Genomic DNA, 18,861 nt, shown 5'->3' with positions numbered 1-18,861 from the left:
ACTTTACTATATAGTGGAAGAAACGGTGGAAGTGATTTCTCAGCTGTCAAAGCATACAGTGATGTCACCTTTGGCAGCTACATAATTTGATCCTGACAGAGGTACAAAACAACAACAAATAGTTAATACATCGTAATATTAGAAAAAATATTAAGTAGATATTAATACTGTAAGTTATTTATATAATACATAAACAATATTTATTATCCTTATCACGAACACATTTCATTCACTGCAAATTAATGAAATGTAGTCCTAGGCAAACCTGCCCTCAAAGCAGTTTAAACAATCAACAAAGGGCAGAACAAGTGCATAAGGTTGAAAACACAATGGAACCCCAGGATAAGGAGTTGGACTTAGTGGTGTACGTCAGGAGAGAAAGACACACTTCCTTCAATTCATTATTGAATGTTCAAGTCACACCACTTAACTGCGTTTAGCAGTTATGCCCTACTCTTTCTTCTTTGACAAATACATTAAATGAGAGACATTCTATTAAGTAATTTCAGTTATTAAAAAAACCCAATGCTGAAATAGACCATGTGTGGTTGTGTTAAACAGAAAGATCATTTAATTTGATATGTCAAGCTAATAGCTGATATGAGCCAGACTGTCTCATGGAACACTTCGACTTCTCCCCTATATGTCAGCTGTTCTCTTCAGAGTGCATACATAGTGAACCTTTGGATCATGAAAACAGACACAAATTAAATGTTTAAATATGGATGAGAGTTTATTAAACCTCACTATAACCTATTAACAATTGATGTACTGTTAACAGAGAAGTCATACATAAAAATGATTATATTAAAGTGGAATAAAATACTAGACCATTTCATATCGCTCAATATATGAAATACATTTACTGACAATGGCAAGTACTGTAGCGACAACAAGACTGTGGCAAGATTCTAGTAATTCCAAAGAATCTTGTCGTCATAGTTACATAGAACACCATGTTAGTCATGGTGTGGAACAAAGTGCTTACAGAGAATACTTAGTAAAAGTTAATTCGATGTAAGTTACATTTAGTCAATAATCATATTCCCTCATAATGTAATAATACCTATAACATGATAGGTACATCATAGGTACTATACATAATTACTGTGTGACATCTAATTGACTTTATCTCTGAGCTCGACTTGTTTCAGAGAATACGATAATAAACATCAAACAAAAACAACATGTTTTTGTGTCCCCATAATGCCAATATATATCATTACATATTAACATGTAAGTACCATATTCCCATGTCAGGTAATTGAACATAATTCTGTGTGAAATGAAAAAGAACAATCAGACTTAATGAGAGATGTTATACCTAAAACATGGTAAATGAAGCATGATTCATTGTTCTGGATATTCCCATGTCCCCCTCCTTTCAGACCACTATCCCTCCCAGTAAATCTAAGCCACCAGATGCAACAGTAGATTAATGGGAAACATCCTCTCCATTGCTTTGTACAGTGGTAATTTGTCTTAATTTTGATACATTCAGTTTGGCTGTCTGCCCAGCTTCCCAGATGTGACCAGTCTGTTTGACAGATTAAAAACCCAACAACTTCATGAAAGCTAAGACGTTTTGACTTGCTTAGCCTAGAGAAAGTCTGAGGTCAATGCCTTGCAGGTCAACGACCCACCACATAGACGTTGGTCAGTCATGAAAACATCTGGATACAGCTGTCTCCACTCCGCTTTCAAATTAACCACTACCTCTGTTTCCTCTCACGCCCAAACATATCACAGACTTATTTCTCTCCTGATGATCAGTCTTTCCCTTCATGCAAAGATGCTCCTCTGGTTTGCGACCAGTGCAGTTTGGCTTTCCCTCCGCCTCTCCTTCTTTCTCTCAAGTCTCATCTTCCAGCATACCGCACTTAGCGCCAATAGCACCAGTCCAGCAGATAGTAGCACAAGCCCAAAGTAGGAGATGGTGGACCCATGTGAGTTGAAGCTGTAGGCCACAGAAGTGACCACGATACCGGCAATGAGAATGACCACGCCAAACGGCACCGTGCAGCGATAGCAGGAGAGTTCTGCACCACCTGTGGCCGCGTTCAGTTGGATTTCAGTGACCAAAGGGATAGCTACTATAGTCACAGTCGGAGTGTGGTCATTGATGTTGGCCTTCTCCACGACAGCTCTTTCTGGGGCTGCTGGCACTGTCATGGTGTCTTTACTGGGTTCCTCTGGCATCGCAGGATCCAGCATCAAAGTTTTGCTTCTTTCCAACCACAGATGGATCCTCACTTTAACCACAGATGGGTCTTCACTTTTTATATCCTGAGGTTGTTCTGTCAGCGTGTCCCAATCTATGTGAAGAAATATATCATTTGTTATGTCATAGTGAAGGTAGTGTCAAAATCCATATGTTCCTCAACATGTTGCCCAATTGTAGCCTCACTGGACATAATAAAATAGGCCTAAACAATCATTTAAGTAGCTATTATGTGCATGCACATGGCCTCAGTCGGAATTGGTGACAGCTTAAGACATGAGCCTTCATTTGGCACTTAGTAACTCTAGGAAACCTCCTTGCACAATGCTAGCCTCTGGCCCAGCAAAGTCAGAAATTGTCTGAATGACGCAGATCCACTCAACCTTGCACAAGCTGTCACATTCCCTGGAGAGAGTGGGAGATGGCATTACAAACTACTCCGTGTAATGCGAGCAGCCTCAAAATCATCAGCAATTTCACAAGCAGTCATTCTTTCTCCATGTCCGCAAACTTAGAAAATATTATAAAAAATGTAATTCAAGATGCTTGTTATAAAACATTAGTCCATGTCATAACATCTTAGAAATGTATTACTCTAACAGGCCTAGTGCAAAATTGTAGACCTTTTGCAATTGATATTCTATATGGAATATACTTCACTTATAGCCTATTTATTGTAGTAGGCCTAGTCCTTTATTATAGTAACATTTGTTGAGAGTAACCCTGATAGAAAAAATACATTAATTTCACATGTGAACATGTGAAGTGTTCCAAAAACACATGTTTTCATGTGATCACATGTGAGAGTATGTGAAGTTAATGTGATAACATGCGACAACAAGTAAAGCAACATGTGATAGATAACATGAAACTACACATGTGAAATGTAAAACATTTTTTTTTTACATGATACAATTTCATGTGAAATTATGCGATTTTACACATGTAAAATCATGCGGTTTTTCTGTAAGGGGTGTTATGTTTGAATTGAATTTCAATGTGTCTAGAAAGTTAGTAATATAAAAATATTGTAGCCTTAGCTGTGCCACATGCATAGGCTATAATTCCGATGACTACATAGTCTACCTACCATATATAAACACGTTATCTCAAGTTGTTATAATGATTACATAAAAGGGAACATATCATGTATGAGGAAAAGTGTTTGGGTTGGAGTGATCGAGTTTTACGCGTGGACCAACTTCCGATAAACACACAGTGAATATTGTGTGATGAAGAAGAAAAAATCAGCATGTTCGATAAGTGTCTAACGAAGTGTTTAAACTTACCTTGCACGCATTTTCCATGCCCGCACCGTTTAAAATGTGGTTTTGCCCATCGATGAATAAAACATGGACTGTAATACGCTTTTGTATTCCAGTAACTCCGTATACTTTCAAAAGCCGACACAAGTGGGACTCCCCTCCGTCTTTATGTACATTAAATTATAAGCCAGATTCAATGTGTAGGTCCAGAACACAGTTTCACTCTCCACTTCGCTCAGCCAGTCTACAGCTCGCACCGTAAACGCTGTGTTGGAATTTGACTCCCATTCATCGGATGTCCCCTGTGCGTTTCCTCCTGTGTAAGAAAACGACTGTTTGACTGCCATCTTCTTGCATTGCAAGCACGTTTGTAGAATATCGGTGGCTATGGGGGTGGGGTGAACCAAAAGCGGGCCACAGGTTTTTATTATTATCTTGGCTTCAGAGGAGGGGGACCTTTTAACCTCTTTTGACTAAGGCAGGGCCAACATGAAGCACAGCTGTTGGGATGTCCAGACACATGTATATATGCCAGAACTGCGCAATAGGCCTTTGAAGCAGATATTGGCTAATACGAAGATGAGTAATAGCAGTTGAGGTATTACAATATTATCACATCATTACAAACAACCACACACACACACACACACACACACACACACACACACACACACACACACACACACACACACACACACACACACACACACACACACACACACACACACACACACACACACACACACTTGAGCCTACAATAATATCCATGCACATATCTTCATGTTTGGTTATTTTTAATTAAAACAAGGGACTCTCTAAGATGATTGACATATGGTCTATCAAACTGGGACCATGGTTCATAGGACCTATGTGTCTGGAAATTCATGCTGTCACACACCCATGCTATGCCTGTGATCCAATGGCAGCCACCAGGGCATGTGGATGGGATATGCCTACTGCCTGTAACACAAGTGCTCCCCAAGACAGATCTGACACATAGTAATGTGATACGGGGTGTTGTCTTGTCTCTTCCTTCCTGCAGTAAATCCCTTCCCAAAAAGAGACAGTGGCAACGGGAAATCATGGCTCTTCCACAACCCTTAGCTGGACCATATACTGTCCGGATGGAAAACTGATTTTAGTAATATGACATGTCTCTAAACTATCCCTCAGAGGCACTTATGGAGTGACATATTTTAGAGTGATTATCATTTGGGCCTATCTTCAATCAGTGGCATATGTAAATGCTGAATTCGCATGGTGTGTTTGCAAAAGAAGAGTGCAAAGGATGCTAAACCACAGATCCAGGGTTCTACCTCTGGAAGTTCCTAAAGGCATTGATATATTTTATTAAAACCACCAGATGTAGGTTATCCTATATTTGAAATAGCCTACAGTTTGGGGATTTCTGAATGGAATGGGAGTGGTTAACCTCAGAGTAATCATCAACAAGCAACTGAGACAGGGCACCAGGAGGACACAAAGCATTACAGATGATGTTTCCTCTCTATTGTAATTGGAGATGATCAGTGCTTCCAAATTATATTTTTCCTTGGATGGCACTTCAATTTGGAGGTGGGATAGACAGAGGAGCATTCCAAAAACATTACAGTGCAGTGCAGATAGCCATTAACCACACACACACACACACACACACACACACACACACACACACACACACACACACACACACACACACACGCACAGTTTAAATCCAAAATACAATTTCAATCACAAAAATAATTAGATAGTGATTCTAAGTATATCACTGGAATGACTGACGCACTTCAGCGCACGCACGGCGTCTGAAGCGCACGCACGGAGTCCTAGATCACATGATCAAATGTCAGCGCACGGTTTGAAAACATGTCGCTGCATTTTACAGATGAGGAATTTCTGGAGGCATGGAAGGAATTAGATAAACCTCAGTTGGAGGGGGGATGGGAGTTTTTCACAGAGACAATGGGTGTCAAAATCTACCGGCTGTATGACAAGGTACATTTAAGTTACTGTTTTGAGACAGGAATAGAAAGTGAAAACTGCTGTGTTAGCTTATCGGTGGTTAGCGTCGTTAGCTGGCGAAGCAATAGTTTATTCATTGTGATTATGCCGATTGGCGTGATTGAATGACGCACTGGCATCGATCTGTTGGATGTGCTCACACGTAGACTATTTTCACGTGTCATACGTTGTATTATTTTCACGTCGAAAAGGACATTTACATGAAATAGCATAGCAGATTTTGTGAGTAGCCTTCGTTAGACTCGACCAACAGGTCCACTGGCAAAATGCGGAAGTCGCTATTCGTTATCATCAACTAAAGTGTTTTAAACGTCATATCAATGATTGAGTAGGCTAGGGGAGAATGGGGTAAAATTGAGCCATTCAGAATTCATGTAAACATTAGTTTTGAAAGCATATTGTATATTGTCCATAAAAAAAGTGGCCTTTTGGCACAACTTACCTCCGCAATTCAACACAAATACGATCGCTTTTTTGTATTTGTCATTTTAAGCATATTTGACCTAGGCTTAACACCTAAAAAACACTTTGTCCCTAAAAAATGTTTTTAACATAGGCCAGGCCCTGTTGTTACCTCATATCCCAGCGATAATGCCTTGCATTATGCCTGGAAAGAAAACACTTCAATTTGCTCAACTTACCCTAAGGCAAACATTTTGACTATATTTGCCCACACAGGTACAATGATTCACTTTTATGCTAGGTTTTAAAGAAAAATCAAAATCAAATCATCAAATGTTATTTGTCACGTGCCGAACACAACAGGTGTAGACCTTAGAGTGAAATGTTTACCTACAAGCCCTTAACCAACAATGCAGTTTTAAGAAAAAAATAAGTGTTAAGAAAGTATTTACTAAATAAACTGAAGTAAACAATAAAAAAAATACTAATTCAAAAAATAAGAAAATAGAAAAATAACAAATAATTAAAGAGCAACAATAACAGTAACGAGGCTATATACAGGGGGTACCGGTACAAAGTCAATGTGAAGGGGCACTGGTTAGTCGAGGTAATTGAGGTAATATGTACATGTAGGTAGAGGTAAAGTGACTGTACATAGATAATAAACAGAGACTAGCAGCAGTGTAAAAATGTGGGGGGGTGAGGGGGTCAGTGCAAATAGTCTGGGTAGGCATTTGGTTAGCTGTTCAGGAGTCTTATGGCTTGGGACAGTCTATTAATAGGGTGGCTGGAGTCTTTGGCAATTTTGAGGGCCTTTCTCTGATACTGCCTGGTATAGAGGTCCTAGATGGCAGGAAGCTTGGCCTCGGTGATGCACTGGGCCGTACGCACTACCTTCTGTAGTGCCTTGCAGTCGGAGGTCGAGCAGTTGTCAGGCGAGGATGCAACCAGTCAGGATGCTCTCAATGGTGCAGCTGTAGAACCTTTTGAGGATCTGAGGACCCATGCCAAATCTTTTCAGTCTCCTGAGGGGGAATAGGCGTTTTCATGCCCTCTTCACGACTGTCTTGGTGTGTTTGGACCATGACAGTTCGTTGGTGATGTGGACACCAAGGAACTTGAAGCTCTCAACCTGCTCTAATACAGCCCCGTCGATGAGAATGGGGGCGTGCTCGGCCCTCCTTTTCCTGTAGTCCACAATCATCTCCTTTATCTTGATCACATTGATGGAGAGGTTGATGTCCTGGCACCAAACTGCCAGGTCTCTGACCTCCTCCCTATAGGCTGTCTCAACGTTGTCGGTGATGAGGCCTACCACTGTTGTGTCGTCGGCAAACATAATGATGGTGTTGTAGGCTAGAGATAGTGGGATGAATGGCACCCCCAGATATCTGCCAAATATTGCATTTTTTGCTGCGTCTGTTGGGTATGGTGTGCCAAATTGTAGCCTAGAACTTTACGCATTCTCAGACAGTACCTTTTCACAGAATGCATGTTTGTTTTTTATTAAACCCCCTGCCTAACTCTATCCCCAGCTCCAGTTTCTGGAGAATAATATCCTGTGCAAATCCAGCACATTTTTTGGGGTTACATGTTTCTCCAACTGGCAATAATCAGAGTCCTGTGGTATGGGATTAGTTACATTGTAGGTGTGGTATATATTTGAAAGAGAGAACTTCTTTCATATGCTGTTCACAGGAAACTGGACTTTATGAGTACAAAGTCTTTGGAGTGCTTGCCACCTGCACTCCAGAACTGTGTGCTGATGTCTACATGGACTTGCCCTATCGGAAACAATGGGATGGATATGTCAAAGGTAAAGAGTAACGCAAACTCTCCCTAGATCGACTTTCTTCCATTCAAACCTCTTGTTGCACTCAACCCCTAATAAGGGCCATTTATAAGACTCATAACACATTCATAAGCAACTCAATTCTGTCAGTTTGGTTGAGTATTGATGACATGGTATTGCATATTAATGCTTGTTTTATATGGTGCTTACTTATGCATGTGTTATTGATCATATGTATAGCCCCTTCAACTCTTACTTAATTATCTAAAATATGAGCTCCACAAAATAGTTGAAACCATCACCTTTCCATTGTCCTTTTCCATTCACTCCTGTTTTCTATCCCAATCAAACCAATCATAACCAAGAATCCCTTTTATCTCAGTTTTCATGAGGATCGCAACAAGAGCACAGGGCCCGTTTGGCCGTTAATAATAACTTTTCTCATCTTTTGTTCTCTCTTGCCTCCCCAAAGTATCCAACAGGTAACATGTCTGTCCACCTGAATTTAGCCATAGACTGTAGCTATTGATGTCGTAGTTGGGGAGTTAGCACTCTGGTATAGCCATGGGCTAATGTTGTTGTGTCCTTTGTGTATTAACGTGCTTAATCAAATGTTCATATAAGCCTAGACTGTGTGAACAAACAAGGGAACTTGAAGATGTTCTTTCAAGGGCTTGTATCTTGAAAATGTATTTTTTTATTTCGTCGACCCTCTGAGAAATGACCAACAGGTTCCATCTTAACAAGGTAGGCCTAAATCATTGGCCATAACTTGTTTTGGGATTTCCAAATACCGTTGTCCTTTTTCAAGAAGAGACAACAGGGTTATGGATATCCTGGAAATGATAACTAACTGAAGTAACATTTGCCTCTCCCAGAGACTTGTTGCGTGAGAGGGTGGAGTGGGCTTTTTATTGGAAACACGTCCTTGGCTTCAGCTCCTGACTGCCGTCAAGCTTTTTGCTGTTGAATAAAATTGCCATTTCAATAGATTAGATAGATGCTGTATTCTGAAAGTGCTGTTGGTGTCTTTGCTTGCACATTTGATTGTATCTTGATGTGCGCTGTGCACACTTAGAATAAAGGGTTCCAAAAGGGTTCTGTGGTTGTCCCCATATGAGAACCCTTTTTGGTCCCAGGTTGAATTTTTTGGGTTCCATGTAGAACCCTCTGTGGAAGGGGTTCTACATGGAACCAAAAGGGTTCTACCTAGAATCAAAAGGGGTTATTCGAAGAACCCCTTTTGGTTCTAGATAGCACCTTTTTTTTATAAGTGCAGCCAGTGTTCTAGAAGATGTATGATTTAATCATGTAATGAATAGTATGACATTATAGTATAATACCTATAGTATAATAGATGACTGATGTTTCATGATGTAAGCACTGCTTTATTTTGTGTGTGCCTTTTTGTTTTTTGCAGAGCTGCATGAGAAGGACTATGATGGTCATTCAGCAATCTACTGGGAGGTGAAATACCCATTTCCTCTGTCAAACAGAGACGTATCCTTAATGAAGTAAAATGTCCAAATGAATAATACCTGTAGATAATATCAGGTCATCATGTTTCTCAGTAAAAGCAAATAGGCCAGTGCTTTTTTATATTTTATTTTTTACTAAATACATACTCCCTATACAATATCACATAATCCTGTTCTATGTATTCACCCACCCACAATGTCTCAATCTTGCTTTTCTCTCTCTCCTCCTTTTCACATTTACAATGGGTCTGACATGGTGAAGTGAAACCAAGTATGGTTTATAGTATTAAGAGTAACGTGAGAAATGTATTGTTCTTTAGGCGACAACACGGGACGGTATATTTTCTCAAGGAGTAACTGATCCAGTCACAAGGTGTGGACCACATTAGACCATATTATCTCTACCAGGCTTCTTTAACAGTGTAAACCTCAGTACGTGTACGTCAGGGAGCGGAGGGACGTTGACGTGGACAGCAGGAAGATCTGGGTGGTCCTGGCTAAGAGCTCCCCACAGTCCCCGTTACCAGAGAAGAGTGGGGTGCAGCGAGTGAATGACTACAAGCAGACTGTGGCCATGGAGAGTGATGGTGCCTGTGGCACTAAAGGTACTGCTCACTCTAGAGTACACCAGATCCAATCAGAACTCATCCCTGTAGTACCATTTTAAATGTCCATAGGGGAAACTGTTTAGTTGTGAACTTGAATCTGTTGTGGATCTGTCTGTGAAGTCTGTCTGTCTGTGAAGCCATTTACATTTGCATTATTTTCTTTCAGTCTTCATGAATTACTTTGATAACCCTGGTGGTAATATTCCAACCTGGCTTGTGAACTGGGCAGCCAAGGTGAGTTCAGAACTGAGTGCTCTCTAAAACCAAATAGGGTTCTTCGGCTGTTCCCATAGCAGAACCCTTTGAAGAACCCTTTTTGATTCCCGGTAGAACCCTTTTGGATCCAGGTAGAACCCGGTACACAGAGGGTTCTACATGGAACCAAAATGTGTCCTATCTGGAACCAGAAATGGTTCTTCTATGGGGACAGCTGAAGAACCCCTTTGGAACCCTTTTTTCTTAGAGTGTAGCAGCTCATCTTTTTCTGTTGGTGGGATGGCTGACATATTCATAGTAGAGTAATAATAAAGAAGTACTATAGAATTAAGAAAACGGTTTGTTTACTCACATTTATATCTACTTGCCAGTTTTGAATGCCCCAAAGCATGCCCTGTTATCTCAAATGGAAGGCTTTATTCACGCTGTTAATCTCAAGCAGATGTTTTGTGTTAGGATGCCAATGGTTCCTCTCTGTTGCCCCATTTGGGTGTGTCTACTCTGCTAGTCTATACATGACATTCATTGACAAAGGCAGCTATTCCCTGTGTTTCAACAGAGCGGAGTGCCTGCCTTCCTTACAGACATGCAGAAGGCCTGTGGCAATTACTCAAACTACTGCCAGAAGAACAAGAAATGAACGCCCTTGGTGGGAAGTCGCATCAAAGCCACAAGGATTGCATTTTTCAGCCCATCATTCAATAAAGTCTACACTTACGGTGTCTGAGGGCCATTGTGGGTGTTTTGGGTATGGTTGGAGACTTATTACGAAGTCAATAGGTTAAAGTGGTGTTCGTGTAATCTGCAGCTGGATGTGGTACTAACTGGGGCATGTACTGTATTTTAAAGTTGTTTATTAGTTGTATAAAAATATATATATTTAAATTGAAGTTATCTGGTACTGACTTCCTACTCCTATGTAAATGTTGCATTTTGGGATTGCCCAGAGTAAGGGCTTGGATGAGATCTGTAGTGAACTACCCCATTTTAACGAGTACTGTGTTTCTTTGATGACAATGGCTGTTCCTTTTATTTTCCTGTTGTTTGTTATGGTCAAATGTATGTTGTTTTTTTAAATCCTACATTTTTTATGTATGAATGTTCAGTCAATGAATGATATGCATTTTTGCACTTGTGATTAAGCACTGAAATCAAATCAACTTCCAAACCTTAATGTCTATAGGAAAAAATGCTGTGCTGTAATTCTACTGTTCATCAGCCTATTAATTAGTGAATTATTAGTTTCTCAGCAGCTCTATTGAGGAATGATTTCGGTACTCTATGATGCAACATTGTTGCTTAGGCAAGCAAGGCTGAATCGAAAGCAGACTAGATTTTTATTTTGTATTTCCCTAATGGACATTTTGAATGTACATAAAAAATCGGATTTTGTCCTATCATTAAAAGTTGCCTGCACTGATTTGTTGTGATACTTGAAATTTACAAAAACACGATAATGAAATAGTTAAAGTTAATTATTCATATGTTGAATCTTCGAGAGCTAGGCCTATACCTCTTTACCCGTGTGTGGTTGCAGTTAGGCCTAAAGTTCTATGGAGGTGATTGTGTGTATTACTATCTAATACATTTCAATAAAATGACGGCTGAGATGAAGCACTGCATCATGCATTATTTTACTGAACCCTGTAGATGCTTTTCAAAACAGGATTACCACCTTCATGAACACAATTTAAAAGAATGGTATTTTCCACCTTTTGGCGTTGACCAATGAAATGAATTGTTTCTGTAGCTCGCGCTCCCCCTTGCGGTAAAAATGATATGTTCACGCCGCGCGGCCCTGATGTTGCGTGATGAAGTTGATATACTTTACTTGACCTTTCAATTTTGATACATTGTATCTGTTAATTCAATTCTCTCACCGGAAGCACTGCTGTGTTTTGTAAAAACGAGTTATATTGAAGATAAATTGACAGGGTATTTCTTGACATCATCTGAAAAAGGTAGAGCCTAGCCTACGCTTAGCAGTCGAGGCCTACTTTGCAAGTTTTATCTTAAAATTCGTCGACAGCATAAAATCCGCGAGAGGCCAGAAAAACTGAACCTTATGAACTGTGATGGTGATGAGTATGGTGAGTCCTGTATAATTTGTCTGGCTACATAGGTGGTATAGGAGCTTAGTTGTAACTAAGTGATGTTATTCTCATAGGCCTACTGTAGGTTGTGAGAAGGTGGACCCTACCTTCTTGTCAGGGGGGTGCTAACTGCAAAGCATTAGGAATCAGGCAAGATTCAGCTGGAAGATGGGAGTATTTATTTACAGATATAGAGGGTGAGATGAACCCATGCATATTGACAAGTTGACGAACAACACTGACAAATAGAAACATTACAGACTAGTGGTTAGAGCGTTAGTACTAGTAACCGAAAGGCTGCAAGATCGAATCTGTCGTTCTGCCCCTGAACAAGGCAGTTTACCCACTATTCCTAGGCCGTCATTGAAAATAAGAATTTGTTCTTAATATTAACTGACTTGCCTAGTTAAATGAAGGTCAAATTAAAAAATAAATAAACTAAAGGGCCCAAAATACTGAAGTTTCTGGCTTCTAAGGCAGAGTGCCTATAACTTTGACAAAACATCAATAATTACTCACACAGCAGAGTTACAGATAACTATAGAACAAAATGTCACCCCAGTCTAAAATGAAATGTGTAACATGAACAGGTTCCCAGCAAACACGTTGCGTAACCACGACCAACCCCAACGTAATGGATTTGTAATTATTGGTCATGACTAGACATTACCTTCTCACAACGTTGTGGCTACATAATCTGAAGGTAATACCATTTGGTCATCTTCCTACCTCCTCAACATGTCACAGCAACATGATTTCATTACATATTGGTCTTGATTAGACCCACACAAAGAATGTCACAGTATATGCTGGGTGAAACATTCTGTGATCACAGCCTATAGGAGCTGTGGAGCATGCGTCCTCAAATGTCTTTTGAATGAACTACACATTTATAGATGTTTGAGTCCATTTATTGTTCAGATTGGATTTTAAATCTCCATGTAGTTTTTTTTACTGCACCCACACATTTGGAAAGGCTTATTCAACATTATGTAAGGGACAATTTTCCTCAAACAAATTGGGCATACCCTGGATTAAATAGCATGGTCAAATAAAATACATCTATATATACATTTGATGTATTTAATATATAATAATGATATACACTATATATACAAAAGTATGTGGACACCCCTTCAAATTAGTGGATTTGGCCATTTCAGCGACACCCGTTGCTGACAGGTGTATAAAATCGAGCACGCAGCCATGCAATCTCCATAGTCAAACATTGACAGTAGAATGGCCTTACTGAAGAGCTCAGTGACTTTCAACCTGGCACAGTCATAGGATGCCACCATTCCAAGAAGTGTTCGTCAAATTTCTGCCCTGCTAGAGCTGCCCCGGTCAACTGTAAGTGCTGTTATTGTAAAGTGGAAACATCTAGGAGCAACAACATCTCAGTCACAAAGTGGTAGGCCACACAAGCTCACAGAACAGGACCACAGAGTGCTGAAACGCGTAGTGTGTAAAAATTGTCTGTCCTCGGTTGCAACACTCACTACCGAGTTCCAAACTGCCTCTAGAAGCAACGTCAGCACAATAACCGTTTGTCAGGAGCTTCATGAAATGGGTTTCCATAGCTGAGCAGCCGCACACAAGCCTAAGATTACCATGCGCAATGCCAAGTGTCGGCTGGAGTGGTGTAAAGCTCGCCGCCATTGTACTCTGGATCAGTGGAAACACGTTCTCTGGAGTGATGAATCACACTTCACCATCTGGCAATCTGACGGACGAATCTGGGTTTGGCAGATGCTAGGCGAACGCTACCTGCCTCAATGCATAGTGCCAACTGTAAAGTTTGGTGGAGGAGGAATAATGGTCTGGGGCTGTTTTTCATGGTTTGGGCTAGGCCCCTTAATTCCAGTGAAGGGAAATATTAACTCTACGGCATACAATGACATTCTAGATGATTCTGTGCATCCAACTTTGTGGCAACAGTTTGGGGAAGGTGCTTTCCTGTTTCAGCATGACAATGGCCCCATGCACAAAGCGAGGTCCATACAGAAATGGTTTGTCGAGATCGGTGTGGAAGAACTTGACTGGCCTGCAGAGAGCCCTGACATCAACCCTACCGAACACCTTTGGGATGAATTGGAATACTGACTGCGAGCCAGGCCTAATCGCCCAACATCAGTGCCCGACCTCAATAATGCTCTTGTGGCTGAATGGAAGCAAGTCCCCACAGCAATGTTCCAACATCTAGTGGAAAGCCTTCCCAGAAGAGTGGAGGCTGTTATAGCAGCAAAGGGGGGACCAAATCCTTATTAATGCCCATGATTTTGAAATGAGATGTTTGACGAGCAGGTGTCCACATACTTCTGGTCATGTAGTGTATCACGTTTGCAAGGCATATGAACTAACAGGTTATAGAATAAACAACGCAATTATCACAACACATACTGTAGGTTTTAATAGGGCTTTTTTTCTGGCTTGGCTTCCCCAGTGATTTTACCCACACACCGCTACTGGTCACACTGGTGGAGAGTGAGACCAGAGAGTGTTCCCCTCCCATCCTCACTGTGTCCCTCTCTCTGACGTTTCACTTATGCTGACCTGTCAGCGAACTGGGCATTGTTCTAGATGTTTCCTGAGTGAAAATGGTGCTTGCTTCCTATGAGATCACCACCTCACTAGTGTCATTGCTCTAGGCCTAGGATATCTTGTGTGAAAGCCCTCCCATCAACCCCAAAGAGAATAGCTTTGTCTTTGCCATTACATTACATTTCCAAGCACTGTCCAGGTAACTTTCTTGTCATCTGCATTTAACCAGTTATTAAAATCGGAATGTTTTGTTGTCCCTTTGTCAGGCGTTCAGCCCCGTGCATGTACAGTAGGCTACAGTGCACACAACATGCCATCTATAGCCTTTGATATTGATTATTAGGCTATTTGCTATTAAGGAGTTAGAGAAAAGTGCAATCATGGAATCACTACCCACTGGGCACACACTGGTTGAATCAACGTGGAATAGATGAATTGATGTCTATGTCCAGTGGGTATTGTTTAATCATCAATGGAAAGTGAAGTAGGGCCTAGGGCTCACTGATTTCACTGTGCTGGAGATTGACCACTTACTTTGTTCTTCTCTTCCACCTAGTGGTCTGTGGAGTGAATAGTAGACCGTTGAACGAACATAATCTGCAGTGAGGGTCCGGTCTCAATTTTGTCTCATGACTTCTTTCAGCCCTGAGACTATCAGGAAGTACAAGGAACACATTTGTGTATCCAATTAATATCTCAATTTGATTCATGAATACTTTACAGTCTTAATTACATTACTGAATTAAAATGCCATCTATGGGCAACAAAGCATAGGCGTGCATTAGTTATTTTAATAGAGTAATCAAAGGCACACTTCAGTTCTGGCAATGTAAGTGACGGGTCAAGAATTGTCATAGCAGATAGAGCTGAATCCATTTACGAGATAGTAGTAGGTCGAGGACTTTGGAATTAGATTAAGGACTTTGAATCTTGGAAGAGTTTTTGTATGATTTTCTATGCATTTGTCCTATTTTGGTGGAACTGAATTATGGGAGTAATGATAAAAATCAGAGCCTTACATTTCTATTTTTATGCACCATTTTATCCACTGGAATGTCTTGAGTGAATAATATTCAGTTCTCAAAAGGGTTCTTTCCATTGCCAGTCTTTCACAAATGGAAGACAAATATATTTCTTGGCTAGCCATTGTATTTTAGAGGGGGGTTCTTTTGATTGGTAATATACAGGGCTAATTAGCTTTAGAAAGTGATATACTTTTTCTCCTGGACTCCTGCTTCTCCTAAATGTCAGCTCAGATTTCCCAGGTGCCTTGCTGTCTGCCAGAGGTAACACAATAATGGCTGTGCTTGGAAATGTATTTTTTCAACCTCCTTTTTGGTGATTTTTAATAGATTACAATTATAGATATCAGTGTGCTCTGGGAATCGGAATCCTTGATCCTGAATAGGCTTTTATATGATTTTATACAGTGTTGTGCAAATCAACTGTAGTTCAACTCAATTATACATGCAGACTCACATGGGGTTCTAGCTGAGCACAGTTGCAATGCTTTACCTCTATTCAAAAAGGCCCAATCTTAAGGTTATACAATTATTTTCTTAAGCACAGGTAGCCTAGTGGTTAGAGCGTTGGGCCAGTAACCGAAAGATTGCTAGATCAAATCCCCGAGCTGACAAGTTAAAAATCTGTCGTTCTGCCCCTGAACAAGGCAGTTAACCTAGACTGTCATTATAAATAAGAATTTATTTATAACTGACTTGCCTAGTTAAATAAAATAAAAGCATTTCCTTTACATTATGAATATCAATCAACCCAGTCACACTGGTTCAGTTCAACAGCATCTTTGTGAACTGCTGGGTACTTGTGCCAATCACATATTTTACTTATTAATTCAGTCCAAACTTAATGATTTCCAGAAGTAAGAGCTTTTTGAATAACCGATAGTATAACAAATGTCCAGAAATAGGCTACATACACATGTATTTATGATGTTGGAAATACGTCAGCCCTGCAAAATGAGACTATTTAGGAGGGATTGTTTAACTCCATTAGTTTTATGGTTAAAAAAGATGTATAGCAGTATTGTATTTGAATCTCTCAACAACTGGCATGCAACCTGGTCGAGTTATAGCTTATTCCTCTGTCTGTGTTGTTATGTGTGCTCAGTTTGTGCCCCCTTCTATTTTGGAGAAATATTGAACCGTAGCAAGCCGTATATCAGGATACCAGGCCAGGAATCCAACTGTTTGACAATACTTTTATAATGGCTGTGTTAATGTTCTTATTACCACAGAGGATGGTTTAGTTGAGTTGAGAAAGCTTGCAGTCAAAACACTTGATGTTTGACTCTTTCTGTTTTAAAAACATGCTTGTCTAGGATGGCAAATACTGTATCTCTCTGTATGATAGCTCATTTGGTGGGAGCCATTCCGGTTCTGGGAGAGTCTAGTCTGTTCCTCAGGGCCAACGTTTAGCCTGCTACTGAGGTAATGAATGGTCTCTTCACAAACATGGAGAGACACAATATTGTCTCAGGGCTCTCCTGCTACGGAACTCAGAAATCACCAGGATGGCAGGCTGCTGCTGCTGGCCACTCAGGGGTATTTATGGATTTTGGATCGTTATAGCTGTGTAAGATAATGTTTGATTTTCATCCATCAATCTTTCTGCAAACAGCTCCTCATTCAACGAGCAGAAAAAAATGTCTGTGTGAAATACGGGTCCTTTTAAACAAAATAAAACCAAAAAGAGAAGCCTTTTCCTGACTTGAGCATACATTTACAGGCTACAAAAATACACAGAAGAGAGTTAAAAATAAAATGTATTTTTGTGAACTGGGTCAGACACGTAGCTAATGCCTGTGACTGGATGTTGACTTCTTCCATTCACTTTCTACCTGCTGTTACGGTCCCTAAATTCTCTGGTCATTAGAATGCAGGCTTGTGTCTATGATGATGTTGAGAAAACACACTATGATGCAGGCTATTTTTCAACTTTTCAGAAGAGTAACAATAACTGCAAAACTTTCTGTTGTTCGGCAGGCCGCTGCCAAAAAGAGAGGTACACACAGACCGTAATTAAGACCCATTGCTGGTCTTATGGTATGGTTACAATGAATGCTCTTCTAAGTTTAAATGACTAAGCTCTGCTTGTCTGCGCAAGTACAGATTCAATCACATAAGAGTAATGCACAGTGTAAGCTGCATTACACAAAATTGCTAAGGCTTTGGCGCTAGCTTAATGTCAGGTATTTGTTTTCCTTGGTGTTTCTTTGCATTCATTAAAAATAATTGTGTTTTCTGTTGAGCTGCCGTGGACTGGGACTGGCACCTCCTCCACACGTAACCTAGTCTCTGGGCCAACACAAGCCTTGCATTCCAAGGAGGGGCTACTCCTGTTTACCTCTCCCAACCGTCTGACCGCAGACTCAGGGTCCTCTTCTTTCCTTCTGTGGTTTCTGGCAGCCAACTCCAGATTCCTGCATGTCTATCACTGTAATCAGGAGTCCAGACCTGCAGTCAGCCAAGCAGCTTGAAACAAAGCAGAATAAAGTAGGTGAAGCATTTCATTTGGATATGGAGAAGCAGCATCTGCATTCTCTCTCAGATTGGTGACCCTCCTCCGAATCTAGATGATGACCATTCTTCCCCAAAGAGCCAAAAGGGGGCATGCAAGCTCTCCTCAGCTTTGGTAGCCTAACTACAGAGGCTCTATTGGCTGCTCTCTTCATTAAGGAGTTGTTGAGGACTACCACCACTACTATCGTGAAAATGTCCAGTTATTTTCTCCATTGCTCTTTTCAAAAGAATTTCACCCACAAAATATAAATTTGGCAAATGTCTGATTGCAAACATTTTGAGTGATTACTGATTATCCCCTCTTCTGTTTTATCACTCTGGCTCTTCTTCTAAATTCCATTTAATTAAACTCCTCTGGGACCTGATACCTCCTATTATGTCATTACCCCTCCGGCAGAAGAAGAGATTACTGTTTTTGCTTAACTACAGCTGCCTGCAGACCACATAGAGCAGAATAGTACTAGAGCACTGAGGAAGTAGTACTAGAGCACTGAGGAAGTAGTACTAGAGCACTGAGGAAGTAGTACTAGAGCACTGAGGAAGTAGTGCTAGAGCACTGAGGAAGTAGTACTAGAGCACTGAGGAAGTAGATGACATGAATAAGTGACAGAATGTGCAAACCATCCAGAAAATAAGGATTTCTGCAAAAATGCATGTAATGCAAAGACCTGTTAACTTAGGAAT

At 40.5% G+C, this 18,861-nt stretch overlaps 2 protein-coding genes across 2 annotated transcripts; one reads left to right on the top strand and one right to left on the bottom strand.

Moving 5' to 3' along the window:
* Positions 1-707: 707 nt before the first annotated feature.
* tm100 (Transmembrane protein 100) lies at positions 708-3,795 on the bottom strand. The gene is given in 2 exon segments (NM_001140500.1): positions 708-2,315; positions 3,511-3,795. A coding segment is annotated over 1 exon segment (432 nt). The 5' UTR covers positions 2,215-2,315; positions 3,511-3,795; the 3' UTR covers positions 708-1,782.
* Positions 3,796-5,271: 1,476 nt separating this feature from the next.
* Positions 5,272-11,618, top strand: LOC106601485 (phosphatidylcholine transfer protein). The gene is made up of 6 exons (XM_014193710.2): positions 5,272-5,481; positions 7,609-7,726; positions 9,123-9,202; positions 9,614-9,785; positions 9,955-10,022; positions 10,564-11,618. The coding sequence occupies exons 1-6, from the start codon at positions 5,353-5,355 to the stop codon at positions 10,642-10,644; spliced, it is 648 nt and encodes a 215-aa protein (XP_014049185.1). The 5' UTR covers positions 5,272-5,352; the 3' UTR covers positions 10,645-11,618.
* Positions 11,619-18,861: the final 7,243 nt, after the last annotated feature.

The sequence above is a fragment of the Salmo salar genome, chromosome ssa03 (genome assembly GCF_905237065.1).
Source record: "Salmo salar chromosome ssa03, Ssal_v3.1, whole genome shotgun sequence".
In the NCBI taxonomy this organism is placed as follows: domain Eukaryota; kingdom Metazoa; phylum Chordata; class Actinopteri; order Salmoniformes; family Salmonidae; genus Salmo; species Salmo salar.
The sequence above is the reverse complement of the archived record's forward strand: the minus strand, read 5'-3'. Positions and strand labels throughout refer to the sequence as shown.